Source organism: Hyperolius riggenbachi, chromosome 10 (genome assembly GCF_040937935.1).
Source record: "Hyperolius riggenbachi isolate aHypRig1 chromosome 10, aHypRig1.pri, whole genome shotgun sequence".
NCBI lineage: Eukaryota > Metazoa > Chordata > Amphibia > Anura > Hyperoliidae > Hyperolius > Hyperolius riggenbachi.
The window spans coordinates 33,666,667-33,684,771 of record NC_090655.1 but is presented as its reverse complement, the minus strand read 5'-3'; the positions used below and the strand labels follow the sequence as shown (position 1 = coordinate 33,684,771).

Genomic DNA, 18,105 nt, shown 5'->3' with positions numbered 1-18,105 from the left:
AAAATAAAATGTGTGGGTTTTAATTATGGTAGCATGTATTATTTTAAAGCTATAATGGCCAAAAACGGAGAAATAATGATTTTTTTTTTCCATTTTGTTCTTAATTTTCCTGTTAAAATGCATTTAGAAAAAAATAATTCTTAGCAAAATGTACCACCCAAAGAAAGCCTAATTGGTGGCAGAAAAAATAAGATATAGATCAATTCATTGTGATAAGTAATGATAAAGTTATTGACGAATAAATGGGAGGTGAAAATTGCTCGGATGCATAAGGTGAAAAATGACTGAGGGCTAAAATGGTTAAACAACTTATTATTATTATTTGGTATTTATATAGCGCTGGCATCTTTTGCAGCGCTGTACAGAGTATATAGTCTTTTCACTTAATTGTCACTTGGAGGGGCTCATAATCTAATCCTTACATATCCTTATATATGTCTATAAAGTGTAGTGTATGTAACTCACTCTAGGGGAAGCAAATAACTGATCTGCATATAACAATTTATGCAATTGTGAGAAAACGCGGAAAAGCCGCCGCGTGTGCTGAAAGCAAGGCGGCTGATTCCGCGTCCAACGCGGCGGTTTGCACGCGTCTGGTAGTGTGGCAGAACGCGGAAAAGCCGCCGCATGCTCTAATAGCAAAGCGGCTGTTTCCGCGTCCAAGGTGGCGGTTTGTACGCAGCAGCGTGCCTTTGGAGTGGCTTGGTCTGTTAGTCCACATAGATGGATGAAGAGCTATGCGCGCGCGGGCCAGAAGTCAGGACCTTTATACCAGCAGGGGAAGTGTCAGCTGATCAGGACGATCAGCTGATTCCTGCTGGACTCCTGATTGGCTGAGTGGCTCGGGCGGGGCAGCAGAGTTCAGCTACTATATATTCTGCTTGCTTGTCAGTTGCTGGTTGTCTGCCATTGCAAACACTTTGTGGAAGCATTCAGACCATAGTCAGATCCTTACAGTGTGTTTGAACCAGGTGGACCTGGGAATTCACACTGAGCCAGATTACCTTGTACTGTTTATTTGTTAGACCAGTTCCAGGGTGTTGAAATCAAGGCCCTCACACCCCAGACTAGGAATACTGTGTATCTTCTGTGTATTCTCTAGCATAGTTCCAGGGTGTTGAGATCAAGGCCCTCACACCCAAGACTAGGGAACTGTATTGTCTTTGTGTTATATTCCAGACTAGTTCCAGGGTGTTGACGATCACGGACCTCACACCCAAGACTAGGGAATTGTATTATCATTTATGTTATACTCCAGCCTAGTTCCAGGGTGTTGATGATCACGGACCTCACACCCAAGACTTGGGAATTGTATTATCATTAATGTTATGCTCCAAACTAGTTCCAGGGTGTTGTGACTACGGACCTCACACCCCAGACTAGGATTGTGCTATTACTGTATTACGTTAGCCCAGTCCAGGGCAATACCTTTCATATTAGCTGCAGGGCTTCCTGCAACCCAGCCTCGGTCCCTCGCCCAGGGGTCCACAGGCTACAGGAATATCACCCACAGTCAGGGGTGAATTCCTCAGGAGTCTTAGGCCGCCAGCTCCTCTGGTGGTCTCCACTCAGAGTTGTTACTGTTACACTAAACACTCTCACTTTTCTGGTGTCCAGAGGTTAGCAATACATCTGTATTATCGCTGATTCTGCAGATCATCGATAATCAGGCGTATATCTGCATTCTTGGTGGTACTGCAGATCGCCAATAATCAGATTCTCTCTGCGTGCTGACACCCAACAACTAAAATGTAATTAAAAAACAGTAATGTATATTTAGTACATGCAGACAACTTTTTTGCATCTCTGAAACCTTGTAACTCGAGTTGTGATGATGAATTGATGGGCTTCTGGTCTTTACAGGCCAGTCTCTCCTCTCCTGCCTACATGTGACTGGAGTGTTATACTGAAAAGGTCATAGATCTGGGTATTGTTTTTTCATAGGTCATTCTGAAACTTAGGTAATGGATTTTACATTACATAATGTTATCTTTTGTATTTAGTGGACTGCTTAAAATTGGGGCTCAAACATTAATTTTCTGCCTCTTTAGGATAAATTTGGTTATTCACCATCTAATATCCACCTGATTGGACACAGCTTAGGGGCTCACGCTGCTGGGGAGGCCGGGAAGAGGAAGCCAGGAATTGGCAGAATTACTGGTGAGTCTTGCAGAATGGGCGGCTCGCCAAATTGTATTATTTTTATGTATTTTCTTGTAAGGTGGGTATTTTACCTGGAAATGGAAGTCTTTAGCTGAGTGTATTAGGTGTATTGAGGTGTATTAGGACAGCAGTGACCCTGTTTGATGATCATTGTTTGATGATCATTGTAAACAGTCGGAGGGGCTCAAGAGGTCTTGGTACATCATGGTTTGGGGAGGGAGTGGAGGGAATGTGGAGTGGAGGGAATGTGGAGTGAACGTGGGGTGTGCAGTGGCAACTGTAACACATGTGGAGCAATAAGTGCTAAAATTTCTCTAAGAGACAGTTTAGGCTATGTGTTACTCACTGGGTCCAGTGCTCTTCAATTTATTTATTAATGACCTAGTAGATGCAATAGTGAGCAATGTTGCTATTTTTGCAGATGATACAAAATTGTGCAGAATCATCAACTCTCAGGAAGATAGTGTCATATTGCAACAGGATCTGGATAGGATGGCTATATGGGCACATACATGGCAGATGAAATTCAATGTTGAAAAATGTAAAGTCATGCATTTTGGTCGTACCAATGGTCTAGCACCATACAAAATAAATGGAAAACAGTTGGGGACATCAAACTTGGAGAAGGACTTAGGAGTACTCATCGACAACAAGTTAAATAATCGTACTCAATGCCAAGCCGCTGCAGCTAAAGCTGACAAAATTTTGGGATGCATTAAAAGGGAAATAAAAACTCGAGATGCTAGCATAATATTGCCCCTGTTTAACTCTCTAGTAAGGCCACATCTGGAATATGGAATTCAGTTCTGGGCACCACATTACAGGAAAGATATTGCAGTTTTAGAGCAGGTGCAGAGACGAGCAACAAAAATGATACGTGGGATGGAAGGTCTCACTTACCAAGAAAGGTTAGATCAGGGGTCTCAAACTCAATTTACCCGGGGGCCGCAGGAGGCAAAGTCAGGATGAGGCTGGGCCGCATAAGGGAGTTCACATGTCCCCGCCGCAAAACGAGGGCTGCAGAGCCCCCAAATCGCCCCGGGGGGCAATCCGCCGGCATTTCCTGGAAGGGGCAGAGCTTTCAGCTTCAGCTCTGCCCCTCCTGAAGTCAATCGCGGCGGATCGCCGCCTCTGCCCGCCCACTCTAAACATAAAAAAAAAAATTGGGAAAATAGGAAAAAATGCCAGGAATCTTCATACAGCCATATTACGGCTGTATAGCGATCCCTGGCCAAAGCGCTGTGGCTGCGTATGGACCCCCTGGAAACCCCGTCAGGAAATGTATTGCTCTTTCTTTTGATACATGTAAAATTACACTACCGTTAGGCTTGCTACTAAAAGTGACATTTACCGCATTTAAAAGTATACTATTTTCCTTTGAAACTTTAAAATCGATTTTCTCAAAAACTATAAGGTCTTTTTGAAAAATTGTTTTTTCCTCTTATTCCTAATGATCTCCTTAACATATCCTGCAAATTTAGGGTTTCTAGCATTTAAGGTGGATTTGCTATTAACCATTAAAGTCGGCGGGTTTTTAAATGTGTATTTTTTTCCTTTGCAACTTTAAAATCAATTTTCTCAAAAACTATAAGGCCGATTTGAAAATTTTTTTTTTCCTCTTGTAGCCACTGGGGGCCCCTACAAGCTCTGGGGCCCTGGGGCCACAAAATATTGTATCGCGGGCCGCAAATGGCCCGCGGGCCGCGAGTTTGAGACCCCTGGGTTAGATAAACTGGGTTTATTTAGTCTAGAGAAAAGACACCTTAGAGGGGATCTAATTAACATGTATAAATACATCAGAGGGCAATATAAAAGCTTGGCGGATGAGCTTTTTGTCCCTAGGCCTTCTCAAAGGACTAGAGGACATGATCTGCGCATGGAGGAAAAACGTTTTAGCCATTTATTTAGGAAAGGGTTCTTTACAGTAAGAGTGATTAAGATGTGGAATGCATTGCCACAGAAAGTAGTTATGGCAAATTCTATACCTGCACTTAAAGGGGGCTTAGATGCTTTCCTTGCGTTGAAAGACATCCATGGCTACAATTACTAGGTAATGCCCAATGATGTTGATCCAGAGATTTTATCTGATTGCCATCTGGAGTCGGGAAGGAATTTTTTTCCCTTTTGGGGCTAATTGGACCATGCCTTGTAAGGGTTTTTCGCCTTCCTCTGCAAGTCTGCATCAACAGGGATATGTGAGGGAGCAGGCTGGTGTTGGTGTTGTACTTTGTTCTCTGGTTGAACTCGATGGACGTATGTCTTTTTTAAACCCAAATAACTATGTAACTATGTATGTATTACTTTTATTCTGGTACTGGAGAAATTGTAATAGTGAAGTTACACCAAGGGAATTGAATGGTGAGAACGTAATGACAAAGGTCAAGGAGTGGACAACAATGAGGGAGATCAGGACCAGAAGAATCGATAAGTTATGTATATAGTATAAGTGAGGATTGTAATCTAAAAATAGACAGTGATTAACTTTAAAATTCTATTTGAATTTTACTCTTCAAGTGGAATTTTGTTAGGTCACAATTTTTTGTTGCAAATTTCTAGACTTTTTAGATACAGTTTGGTAGAAAAAAGACATCTGTCCATCAAGTTTTATCATGAGAAAATAATTAGTGATGAGCTTAATTTCACATTGCAAATTTTCAAAAAAAGCAAAATCGTAGTTCCTAATTTTCAACAAACTTATAATTAATTTGTTTGTAATGTTGTGTTGTAATTTTGTGTTAACTTGTAATACGTGTATTTTTGGGTTTACTTATAATTTATCCCAATTACGTGAAAATTACTCATAATGAATCGTAATTACGTGAAAATTGGTGCATACTGTAATTGTGCGTAATAAAACATGAGCTATTATGAAAATAATCATAAATACGAAAATCATAATTATGAAAATTATCCATATACTCATAATTACGCAAACATTTGCATAATATTCCATCTGGTCCAGGGAAGGGCAAAAAAACTTACAAGGCTTTGCTTATTAACCTTTAAAATTGAAAAAAAACCTTTGTGTCTTTGGGTGATAGTCAGATACAATCTCTAGCTTTCAACTTTTTGCCCAATACCAGTGCCAGTCAAAAAGCCCCCTGCCCCTAGAACCCTAGCAACAGCTCCTAGCAACCTGTCACTAATAACCCTTCCCCTCTGGAATGAATATCTGTGTCTATGTAGCTACCTTATATACTCGCATATAAGCCTAATTTTTGAGCACAAACATTTGCTACGTTACCCCCTAGGCTTATATGCGAGTCAGTGGAGCAGAATGGATGGTGGAGCAGGTTTTGTTACTGGCAGAGGAGCGTAAGGATCATGCACTAGTGTTCCTGCTCTTGCTAGCTGGCTCCCTGCTGTGTCAGTGATCCCTATCATTAGCAAAATGGTGTGCAGAGTGTGCTGCTCAAGACTACCTGTGTCCCCTGGCTTCTGGAGCGGAGTGTGCAAGCAACGTGTCAGCTGTGCAATGATCGGGGATTCTTCCTGTGTGGCAATCGCGGTGTCTCATATCTATGAAACTATCTAGTGGTGTCTTGAGACACAGCTGTATCATTTATGGAACACATCTGGCTATGGGGAGAGGCGATGACTTGTACTGGGGGCACATCTGGCTACCGTGGAGGGGGCTATACTGAGGAGGGGAGTTATACGTGAGTCAATCACTTTTTCCTGATTTCTTAGGGAAAAGTGGGTACCCCGGCTTATACGTGGGTCGGCTTATATGCAAGTATATACGGTATGTGGGTTAGTGATGGTGATGATAGAAGCTGAGAAGAGAGAGATAGGGAGCAGATTGCAGCAAGCGAGACTAGTCCCACTGAATTTTGAATTTTATTTTTACTTTTTTATTTTATTTGTTTTATCAATTTTTGTATATATCCTGCATATATCATAACTAATATATTTTAATCTCTTCATCAATTTCAATCGTAAGAATACATACAGTATCTACTGTTCATTAATAAAATTGAATCATTAATTACGAATATCCTATAGCGCAATCTGATATTTTATACTTTTATTTATTTTTATTGATGGGGTTGGGAAACCCAATTTATCAGATTTAGCTGCTAGGTTCACTTTGGCGCAACACCACACTTCACTAAAAGATAAATGTTTCCAGTGTTTTATTTCAGAGGCACCTGTCACAATAAAAATGCTTAGTGACAAACTGACACCAACCAGGCTTGGTCCTGGCTACTTGTCTGTATTGGTGAACTTAAAAAACACAACCATACTGACCCATCTTATCATTCTTATGCAGGACTTGATCCAGCTCAGCCCTATTTCCAGGACACCCCTCCCGAGGTCAGACTGGACCCATCAGATGCTGACTTTGTTGATGTCATCCACACTGACTCCTACCACCCAGGTGAGACTTTAAAGTGGATCCAAGATGAAAAAGTAACTATAACAAAAAACTTGTCTATATATCTTATCCAAAGTTTAGATAGTTTACACGGAAAATCTAGCTGCAAACAGCATCAAAAGTTTATGATCATTTATTGCTGTGATACAATGAGGGCAGCCATGTTCTGTTTGTCACATTGTCACAGGCTAAGGGCTGTAAATGCTATCAGCTTGCCTGTGTGTAAATTTAGTCCCCTCTCCTCCTCCCTCCTCCCCTCTGCCTCTGAAATCAATGGCTAGTAACCTCCTCCTCCTCCTGCCCAGACTGAGCTCCCATAAGCTTTTGCTACTAAGGCTGAAAATGCCCGGCGGATCGCTCAGAAACAGCCGTATCAGTCCGCCGATAGACTGTACACACGCCGGATTGTCGCTGGAACGCCCACCCAGCGGGAGGTGACGACAGACCCGTCGTTGCCTCCAGTCCGGCGTGTGTACGGACCTTAACTCATTCTGCAGTATGACATTTATTTATTTATACATCTTGGTATTTCAGCATTTGTTGGACTTGGAATCAGTCACCCGGTTGGCCATTTTGACTTTTATCCAAACGGAGGAAATCGCATGCCGGGATGTGTACCGCCGGATGTCCTTCTCAGTGGAAACCTGGATAATATTCTCAGTGGGAACCTGGATGATGGTACAGTGCTGCGGAGCAGATAAAAATGCACAGGACAAGCACTGATAAAAAGCCGGGATTAGCGGCAATGAAGTTAGATACGAGGGGTGGTTAACCACTTGATGACCCACCCTTTACCCCCCCTTAAGGACCAGCATGGTTTTTAGTGGTCTGTGCTGGGTGGGCTCTACAGCCCCCAGCACAGATCAGGGTGCAGGCAGAGAGATCAGATTGCCCCCCTTTTTTCCCCCCTATGGGGATGATGTGCAGGGGGGGTCTGATCTCTTCTGCCTGCGTGTGGCTGGCGGGGGGGGCACCTCAAAGCCCCCCTCCGCGGCGAAATTCCCCCCTCCCTCTCCTACCTGCTCCCCCCCCCCCGGTGATCGAGGCTGCACAGGACGCTATCCGTCCTGTGCAGCCAGTGACAGGACGTCCCCTGTCACATGGCGGCGATCCCCGGCCGCTGATTGGCCGGGGATCGCCGATCTGCCTTACGGCGCTGCTGCGCAGCAGCGCCGTACAAATGTAAACAAAGCGGATTATTTCCGCTTGTGTTTACATTTAGCCTGCGAGCCGCCATCGGCGGCCCGCAGGCTATTCACGGAGCCCCCCGCCGTGATTTGACAGGAAGCAGCCGCTCGCGCGAGCGGCTGCTTCCTGATTAATCAGCCTGCAGCTGGCGATGCAGTACTGCGTTGCTGGTCCTGCAGCTGCCACTTTGCCGACGCACGGTATAAGCGTGCGGTCGGCAAGTGGTTAAGGTTAGGCAGCGGGGGTGGAGTGGGTAAAGCGGACCTGAATGCAGAACTTCCTCTCTGCTCTAAAAGATGAGCAACAGCATAATAACCTTTAAAGAAAAACATTTCTTTGTTACAGCTGATACAAATCCTGCAATAAATCTGCAGTGTCTCTACTTCCTGATTTCATGGAAGCAGACAAAGGGTCAACATACTTTAACAAATCAGCTGCTCTGCTGAGGCAGCCAACTGAAATGGCTGAAGGATCAAATTACACTTGTGATTAGTCACAGATGAGGGGGAATAAGACAGGCTAAACTCTCTAAATATATACAGTGTGAAATTCTCTGTTTTCCTTCTGTCCTGTGCAAGAGTTCAGGTCCACTTTAAGGTTAGGCAGTTTGAGGTGGAGTGGTTAAGGTTAAGCAGCAGGGGTGGAGTGGTTAAGGTTATGCACAAGGGTGGAGTGGTTAAGGTTATGCATGGGGGTGGAGTGGTTAAGGTTATGCACGGGGGTGGAGTGGTTAAGGTTATGCACGGGGGTGGAGTGGTTAAGGTTATGCACGGGGGTGGAGTGGTTAAGGTCATGCACGGGGTGGAGTGGTTAAGGTCATGCACGGGGTGGAGTGGTTAAGATTATGCAAAAGGGTGGAGTGGTTAAGGATAGGCGTCGGGGGGTGGAGTGTTTAAGGATAGGAATCAGGGTGGAATGGTTAGGGATACGCATGGGGTGGAATGGTTAGGATAGGCCTTGGGGGCAGAGTGGTTAAGGTTAGGCAGCAGTGGTGGAGTGGATAAGGTTAGGCATTGCGGTAGACTGGATAAGGTTAGGCAGTAGGTGTGGAGCGGATAAGGTTAGGCATTGGGGTAGACTGGATAAGGTTAGGCAGTAGGGGTGGAGCGGATAAGGTTAGGCATTGGGGTAGACTGGATAAGGTTAGGCATCGGGGTGGAGTGATTAAGGTTAGGCATCGGGGGTGGAGTGGTTAAGGTTAGGAATCGGGTTGGAGTGGTTAAGGTTAGGCATTGGGGGTGGAGTGATTAAGATTAGGCATTGGGGTTGGAGTGGTTATGGGTTAGTCACCATGTGGAGTCTTAGAGTTAAGCATAGGTAGAAGGAGGCTTCAGTGTGAGAGTTTCCACCACGGGCTGTTATAACACATACCGGCTTCCGGTGATCACATCTCCTCCACTTCCTGGTTAGTTTGCAAGTGTCCTGCAGCCAGCCAATCACCATGTGGGGACTGAAGCATGGTGATTTCCGAGATCGATTTCCTATTACTGCTAAAGTAGGCCCATTTATGATTGGAAAAGCAGAAATTTCTATTTCACGGAATCCGAATGAGCAGCCCTATGCCCCTTCCACCACTGTCCGGGATCTTCTGAAGATCAAGAATGCACTCTTCTTCATGCACGGCACCCACGTGGTTACAGTGCCGCCTGCCCAGTAGCATGGAGCGGCTTGTGCATGAGCAACTCTGACTTACTGCGCAGGTCAACCATACCCATACAGGTGCACTTCATGCATGAAGAGGAGCTCAACTGTGATTAGAAATCTGACAAGCTCTTGTTGGATTATTTTGGGGGGGGGAACCACGCATGGCAATAGTTGCGAGGGAAGCCAATTAACTTATCTGTATGTTTTGGGGATGTGGGAGGAAACAGGAGGACCCAGAGAAAACCCACACATATACAGGGAGAACAACATACAGACTCTGAAGATAGTGCCCTGGCTGGGATTCAAAGTAACTTGTCACTAGCACTATGAATAGTTGTGTTATATTTAGCTGAATAATATTATTTGTTTGCAGCTTTCGCGGCCTTCGCCAGCTGCAGCCACCTCAGAAGCTACCAGTATTACACAGAAAGCATCCAGCTTCCTGGCGGATTCATGGCATACCCAAGTCCCTCATACCAGGACTTCCTGGAGGTGAGGCCTGAGCAGTGCAACAAGTGCAAGTCTGAAATGATTCTGATTTAGTCCAGAGAACACTGAAGCACGTAATGTCTAGTACTGGGAAAATGCCTTTTTTTTTTTGTATGAATCATGTAAAAAAGGGGTTAGAACATTTGGAGTGTTTCTTATTGCCTTCTGTGCCCCCATTGAAGTTTTCCCTTTCTTCCAGTCCCCAAGACCTTTATGGAATTTTGTGGCTCTACTCAGAGGCTTAACTACAGGGGAGCTGCCCCTCCAACCGCAGGGGGCCCAGAGCTGTGAGGGGGCCCCAACTACCAACCTTGCCTTCTTCCACCCCCTGGTCCATCATTCAGATCAGTTGCGTTTCGTGGCTATATGTGAAGATTATGTTGGCAACACTTGTTTTATGCCCCTTGTAAGATGAGGCCACCAGGCTGTGAAGGTTACCAAGGGGAGGCAAGGGAAAGTGTGTGAAAAAGTAATGTTTCTCTTGGGCGGGCAATTTGTAGTTATGCCCCTGGCTCTAATATAAAAAGTTATACTGTATGCCTGCCAAGGCTCACACAATTAAAACACTCCCTCCCTAGAGGAACACTTGTAAGACAAAAGAAAAACCGAGAGTCCAATATGGTGTAGTACCTTCAAGATTCACAGAAAGTTAATAAGAGTAATTGTAGATATACTCAGAGAGGAGCTTGGCCACACTACCGACTTGTACAAGTTTTTCCAATTATTTGCCTGATGAAGCAGGACTGTACCCGCAAAACGTGTTATTTTTTTAATATAAAATAACTAATTTCTGTCTGTAGCTCTTTGAGGGAGGTAAGTCCTCCACTTACCCCTTTTTAAACAGTTTTTAGATGCTTTTATCCTATTTTGGCGCCTCTGTTCAAAAATTCAAACTCTACCTAGGGGGAGGTTTGTTTGCTACATTTTCAAAACTTAGTGCACAGTTAAAGAGACTCTGAAGCGAGAATAAATCTCGCTTCAGAGTTCATAGTTAGCAGGGGCATGTGTGCCCCTGCTAAAACGCCGCTATCGCGCGGCTAAACGGGGGTCCCTTCACCCCCAAACCCACCCCCGCAAACCTTGGTCGTCTTCCTGGTCGCAGATTTTCTCTTCCTGGAGGCAGGGCTAACGGCTGCAGCCCTGCCTCCAGTCGCGTCTATCAGCCGCGCATCGCCGCCTCTCCCCCGCCCCTCTCAGTGAAGGAAGACTGAGAGGGGCGGTGGAGAGGCGGAGATACGCGCTGACACACGCGTGTGGGGCAGGGCTGCGGCGGTTAGCCCTGCCCCAATGCGGAAGCACTCCCCGGCTGTACGGAGGGGATTTGGGGCTGAAGGGACCCCCGTTAAGCCTCGGGATAGTGGCGTTTTAGCAGGGGCACACATGCCCCTGCTATCTATGAGGTCTGAAGCGAGATTTATTCTCGCTTCAGACTCTCTTTAACCAAGAAAACTGCTATCAACCAAATTACAAATCCTTGGATGCTCATATTTGGTCTCCTTTAGAGACGGTCAATGTGATGCAAATAATTCTATGTTAATGCTAGATAATGCATATTTTGTGTGCAAATCTATGCAGCTTTAAAAATGTAACAATCAAATTCTGCCAAGGTGAAATTCAAGCTGCACACATTTGCATACACAATTTGCATAATTCTGTAACAACATGGAATTATTTGCATCCCATTGGCCACTCGCTGGGCTCCTTTGCTCAAAATATCTCAGGCCAGGGCATATTGACCCGTTGGTAAGTTGTCGATCCTCACATCTACGATTTTAATAAATAATCTGTAGTCATTTGTTTTATTTTGCTACCCAACAAACTACATTTTAAGAGTTGCATTCACAAGGGTGGTTTGTGTGTATTTTTATCAATCTACTGTGGCGTTCACTTTGTGGCTGCCTGTCAAGTGTTCCAGTGGGGGCACAGCAAGGATGGAATTGGTGGAGGTGGGGCAGACACAGTAGAGAATGGCCATACTTGTCAATTAGGTCAGTAGACCCGACCTATCACAAAGTAGCAGAAACTCTCGCTCAGGATCACCTCCTTTTGACAGTGTGACTGTAAGGAAAAGTCCAAACTCTCATACCCCCTGTAAAGTCTTTACCGACGCTGGACCAAGTTAGCCAGACCCCAAGATAAATGTAAAAAGAAGAGTAGTAAAACTGTCTTTTTTTTATTATCTTCAGAGTTGCACCTCTGACTTTGTTCTCATTATAAATGGCCAGCACTATCGTAAGCGCTGAGCAATTCATACTATGATTTTTACAGAGCTTTTCTCAGCGCTTTTCTATTTGTCTATTTTCTTTTGTTCAGTGATAATTTTTTTTCACTTCCTGATGTCAGTCAGGAAATTAACTCTTTAACCCGGAAATAAATAAATAAAATGTATTATTCCCTATACCTTTTTTTTGAGCCAAAGCTCTCAGAAAATGGTACATGTAGCATGTTTGTGATTTTTATAAAAATCGAAATGTACACATGTGAACACTCTCATAGGAAAACATTGTATATGGGCGATTTCTAAAATTGCCAGCGCTTGAAAAAATCAGCAAACACTAAGGCCTCGTTCAGACTATACGCGCTGCCGTGCGCATTTTGGCAGCGCGTATAGTGTGCGACACGCAAGAACGGTAGAAGGGAATAGACAACCCTTCTACCGTTCCCATCATATGCGCTGCGTGGCAGCGCGATTGCGCTATCGCGTGCTGCACGCATTTTTGGGAATCGCAGAGCAGATCCCATTCATTGTAATGAATGGGATCTGCAGCGCAGCGCATAGGAGCGCAGATGGCGTGCGATCGGACGCGTTGCGTTCCAATCGCACAGCCATCTGCGCTAAATGATGTGAACGAGGCCTAATAGTGTGTTGTCCGATACGCATCAGTTGTTTCTGTGGATGTCTGTATCCTGTATCAATCTGAAGGTAATAAAGAAAAACTCTGCACATCATCTTTTTCTTTTATTTGACATTTTGATTGAACTATAAGTGTTGATAATTAGATTTTGTTTCTTTGCTTTGGGGAGGGGTGTTTAACCAGTGAGTATGACAAGTATTAACAGTGAATCTGTCTTCTCTACCCTCCTCCCATTACTCCTTATCTGCCCTCCTCCCATTACTCCTTCTCAGCCCTCCTCCCATTACTCCTTCTCTGCCCTCCTCCCATTACTCCTTCTCTGCCCTCCTCCCATTACTCCTTCTCTGCCCTCCTCCCATTACTCCTTCTCTGCCCTCCTCCCATTACTCCTTCTCTGCCCTCCTCCCATTACTCCTTCTCTGCCCTCCTCCCATTACTCCTTCTCTGCCCTCCTCCCATTACTCCTTCTCTGCCCTCCTCCCATTACTCCTTCTCAGCCCTCCTCCCATTACTCCTTCTCTGCCCTCCTCCCATTACTCCTTCTCTGCCCTCCTCCCATTACTCCTTCTCTGCCCTCCTTCCATTACTCCTTCTCTGCCCTCATCCCATTACTCCTTCTCAGCCCTCCTCCCATTACTCCTTTTCTGCCCTCCTTCCATTACTCCTTCTCTGCCCTCCTCCCATTACTCCTTCTCTGCCCTCCTCCCATTACTCCTTCTCTGCCCTTGCCATATTTATTCCCCTCTATTCCTGTGTCTCTCACAATTTCTATGATTTTTCTCTCTTCCTCTCCATCACCACCACTTGCCTGTAACCCACTTTTCCATTCCACCTCTCCTTTAGGGTGCCATGTTCCCATGTGCCACCGGGGGGCAGTGTCCAGTGATGGGGCACTATGCTGATAAGCATTCATTAAACATATCAGCTGGTCAAGTATTTTACTTAAACACGGGAGCGGAGCCCAGCTATTCTCGTAAGTATCATTAGTAAGCCCTACAAGTCCCTCCTAGGTATCAGCCATAGTATAAGTCATAGTATCAGCCTTTGGTAAAGGTCTGACACTGTTTTCTCTTGTTCACTAGTGTTGAGCTTGAATTTCACATAATCGTAATTTTGCATCAATTTTCGCAATTATGAAATCGTAATGTGAAATTTCTGTCACATTGGTAAAAATGTAATGCGTAACTGTAATCTACTTACATAATTTTGCGTAATTTTGTCATGTTTATTGACTCTTATTCTTTCCGCAGGCTGGCGGTACAGGGTGATGGTCCATACTGTAGGCAATGAGGAGGTTCTGGGGTCCATTGCAGTGTCTCTGGGAGGGTTTTCAAGGAATCACCTGGTCTATAGGTACGTCCTCATTCATGATACAGGGTTTATTACTGGAGGGTTGGCAATGCACCTGCGCAGGAGGTTAACCGGCTCAGCCTACAGAGGGTTTTCACCTCAAGGACAGAAGCAATTTTCCTCTGTCAGCGCTCCTCCCATTCATTCGCCAATAACTTTTTCACTACTCATCACACGTAAATGATCTATATCTTGTTCGTTTCACCACAAATTAAGCGTTTTGTGGGCAATACTTGTTTTCAGCTATTACTTTATTTTCTGTGCTTTTTATAGGCAAATAAATACACACACACACACACACACACACACACACACACACACACACACACACACACACACACACACACACACACACACACACACACACACACACACACACATAGTTTTAAAATAAGCAATGTTACTATAAATGAAAACCATCCATTTTATTTGCCCGTTAGTCCTGGCTATCACAACTATTAAATTATGTTCCTAGTACAATGCATGGCACCAATATATTATTTGGAAATAAAGGTGTATTTTTTCAGTTTTGTTTTGTTTTTTTTGTGTCCCATCAATTGTATGCCCTTATGTACTAAAATAACAGTAATATACCTTCATGACATACATATTAAAAAAAAGCTCAGTCCCTAAGGCAACTACAGTATTTATGGATTTCTTTTTACTCTTTGGTGTGTTTAATTTAGCTTTTCACCACTAGATGACAATAGAAACACTCTCTGGTTTACCAGGAAGTGTTTCATTTTGTATTTTTTTTTTCATTTATATTCTTCATTATGAATGGATATGGCCCCTGATCAGGGTCATGTCCATTCATTACAGGCACTGTGATTGGTTCAGGGAAGCCTTGCACCCACCACTTAAACACTGGACGTAGATATGCGTATACACGTCCAGATAGGCTGAAGAGGTTGAAGTGTAACTTCACTTCATTATTTTGATAATTAACTTAACCGCTTATTTGCTTTCCCTTTTCCTTTTGCTTTGTTATTTACTTTTATTTTCTATTTCCAATTTGCTTTTATGTTGGCTTATTTATTTGTTTTACTTCCTTAATTAATTTACCTTTATCATTCCTATTTGTTTTCCATTTTATTTTTCTTTGCTTTTCACATTGTTTTTATTTATTTATTTATTTATTTATTTGCTTTCCTTTCTCAGTTTCTGTTTTTCTTTCCAATTTGTTTTTTCATTCATTTCTTTCCCTCTTTTGTTTTCCCATTTAGTTACATATTTGTTTTCCCTTCAGATTTCTTTTTTATTCTCCACTGTCAGCGCCTCTCCCGTTCATTCACCAATCACTAATCATCACACTAAAATGATCTATATCTTGTTTTTGTTTCGCCACAAATTAAGCTTTTTGTGAGTGATAGTTGTTTTCAGTAAATTCTTTATTTTCTATGCATTTTATAGGCAAATACACACACAAAAATAAAAAATACACTATTGCTTCAATTCAATTTCCACCCCTATAGTTTTAAAATAAGCAATGCTACTATAAATAAAACCCCTACATTTTATATGCCCGTTAGTCCCGGCTATCACAACATTTAAATTATGTCCCTAGTACTCTGTATTGCAACAATATATTATTTGAAAATAAAGGTGCATTTTTTCAGTGTTTTTTTTTTTGGTGTGTGTGTGTGTGTGTGTGTGTCCCATCAATTGTAAGCCCTTATGTACTAAAATAACAGTAATAAACGCTCATGACATATATTTAAAAAAAAAGCGAAGTCCCTAAGGCAACTATTTATGTATTTTTTTTTTACTTTTTTTTATTTTTTATTTGTTTGCTTGGTAAATGGGGTGGGGGAGGGGGCTTCGGAAGTTATTTAATAAAAAAAAAATTATAAATAAAATCTGTGCAGTGTAATTTTAACTTTGAACTTAACTTTTTGCCACTAAATGGTAAAAGAAACACTCCCTGGATTGCCAGGAAGTGTTTTTTTTTTCTGTTCATTCACGTTTATTCTTATGAATGGACATGGCCCCTGACTGGGTTCATGTCCATTTATTACAGGCAAAGGCACTGCAATTGGTTCCGAGAAGCCTTGCTTCTCTTACCCAATCGCCGAAATGGAAAACCGCTGAGGTGCGCAGGGCCCTGGCCCAGCGACCCACGCGGGTGTCGCTGCTTGCAAACTGGACGAGAATACTCGTCCAGTTTGCCTTTAGCTGTGCCTATCTGAATACTCAAGCAGATAGGCTTAAGTGGTTAATATAAATTGTAGGCAAAATGGTTTACTGTGTTTGGCCTGAGGAAGTGGGCATTAGACGAAACATGTGCCTGTGCATAATTAAACTTTATATGTGTATGAATGTGTCGTTATTGAGATAAGCCACCTCTCCCGTTATTATTTTAGCTGTTTTTAACACAGTTTTATCTATCATTGTGCTTTTCACTCTCCTTTGGAGGGGTTTACTCTGGTACACAGTGGCTCTGCTACTGATAGGACCTTTGTTGTTTTGCCAAGAGTGCAACCAGATCCAGTTCTCTACCTCTCAATCTCTACTCTAGTTCTCTACTCAATCTCTACCTGCCTTTAGTGGTTGGTTGCCCCCTGTGCAACCTTCCTTTTTGAGTACCACGACCCTTTTTTTTTTACATTTGCCGTTTAATTGGTGACGTACTTTTGGGGTCCAGTTGTTTTTGTGTTTTTCTTTTTTTTTCTTTTTACTCCAGTATTCTCTCTGTTGTTTTTGAGATGTTTACAGATTTATCATATCTTTCTTTTACAGGGGTCTGATGAAGCCAGACATAGCCTATGCTGTGCTTATTGATGCTGAGGTCAGTGCTGGGAATATTCATAACATCACTGTCACGTGCAGCGATTGTCACCTCAAGCTGAGCGTCTCCAGTGTGACGGTGCAGGATGGAGCAGACGGATCAGTGTATGTAGATAGAATCGTGAAACATATCGTCCTTCTATAAGCACGCCAGTCACAAAGCTTTGCAATTACATATTCAGTACAATCCAAAGTTACCAATATTCTACTATTCGGCAGTGGTAATTCCGAAAGCAAAATATCTGTAAATTTCATGGATATTTTACTCTCGCTAAACCTAACCCTATTTTTTACATGAGCCCTCCCTCTGCAAATGCTCAACCGTAATCGAACCGCACAAACGGTGCCCAACCCAACTGACCTACCCCCCCGATCCCTAACTATACACTACCGCAACCACCACCACTCTCCAAGCCTTCTTCACCGCTTAATATATGCCCTCCCCTGCACTATTTATTGGGCGCCAACTTTAATACTGATATTATTTGCGAGTGCCCACCTCTACATTACCCCCTGAGCAGGAGCGTAGCAATAGGAGGTGCAGAGGTCGCGATCGCATCGGGGCCCTTGGGCCAGAGGGGCCCCAAGGGGCCCTTGCTCAGCTGCAGTATTAGCTCTCTTTTTGTCCTGTGCTCTTAATAATCACTTCGATAGATAATTTGAATAGTGGTAATCATTAACAAACTATCCCCATTCCCTTCTTGCACCTCTGACACTGTAGTTGCCATTGGCAGGTTTTGGTGTGCCGTATCAATTGTTATGTATAGAGTGCGTGGGGGCCCCATTGTAAAACTTGCTTCGGGGCTCACAGCTCCTTAGCTACGCCACTGGCCCTGAGCACCGGAATAGCCACAATTAAGATTGCGGCCTATGTGGTGCCCATTTTACCATAGCCTGTCGGCGTAAAAATTACCTGCTTTGCCCCTCTCAACCATAAGGTGCTTCCGCCAATGTAGAGCTAAGGACTAACATAATGGCATATAGTAGAATGTGGTAAATTATTCAGGATACCCACTTTTACAGTAATTTCCAGGTGAGGGAAATTTTTTTACCATCGACAAACACTAACTAAATCATTTATAAATTAATATTGTAAAAACTACTCACGTATCAGGCCAGAGCCCAGTTTAATAAATTCAATAAGGTATGGAGTATATGGGTTGACTCCTTTGAGACAACTACCCCTATCCCTAACTTAGATATCACAGCAACACTACAGGATATCCATTTATAATGTATGTAAATCTGTAT

General features: G+C 43.4%; 1 protein-coding gene across 2 annotated transcripts in view; it reads left to right on the top strand.

The window, feature by feature from the left end:
• LOC137535055 (pancreatic lipase-related protein 2-like) overlaps nucleotides 1–18,105 on the top strand; it is a 52,185-nt gene that overhangs the window by 33,121 nt on the left and 959 nt on the right. For both annotated transcript variants that reach the window (XM_068256822.1, XM_068256821.1), the window contains 7 exons: nucleotides 2,052–2,160; nucleotides 6,437–6,544; nucleotides 7,076–7,219; nucleotides 9,747–9,865; nucleotides 13,561–13,690; nucleotides 13,968–14,070; nucleotides 16,807–16,959. In XM_068256822.1, the coding sequence (XP_068112923.1) occupies nucleotides 2,052–2,160; nucleotides 6,437–6,544; nucleotides 7,076–7,219; nucleotides 9,747–9,865; nucleotides 13,561–13,690; nucleotides 13,968–14,070; nucleotides 16,807–16,959 (866 nt within the window). The remainder of the gene's footprint in view (nucleotides 1–2,051; nucleotides 2,161–6,436; nucleotides 6,545–7,075; nucleotides 7,220–9,746; nucleotides 9,866–13,560; nucleotides 13,691–13,967; nucleotides 14,071–16,806; nucleotides 16,960–18,105) is intronic.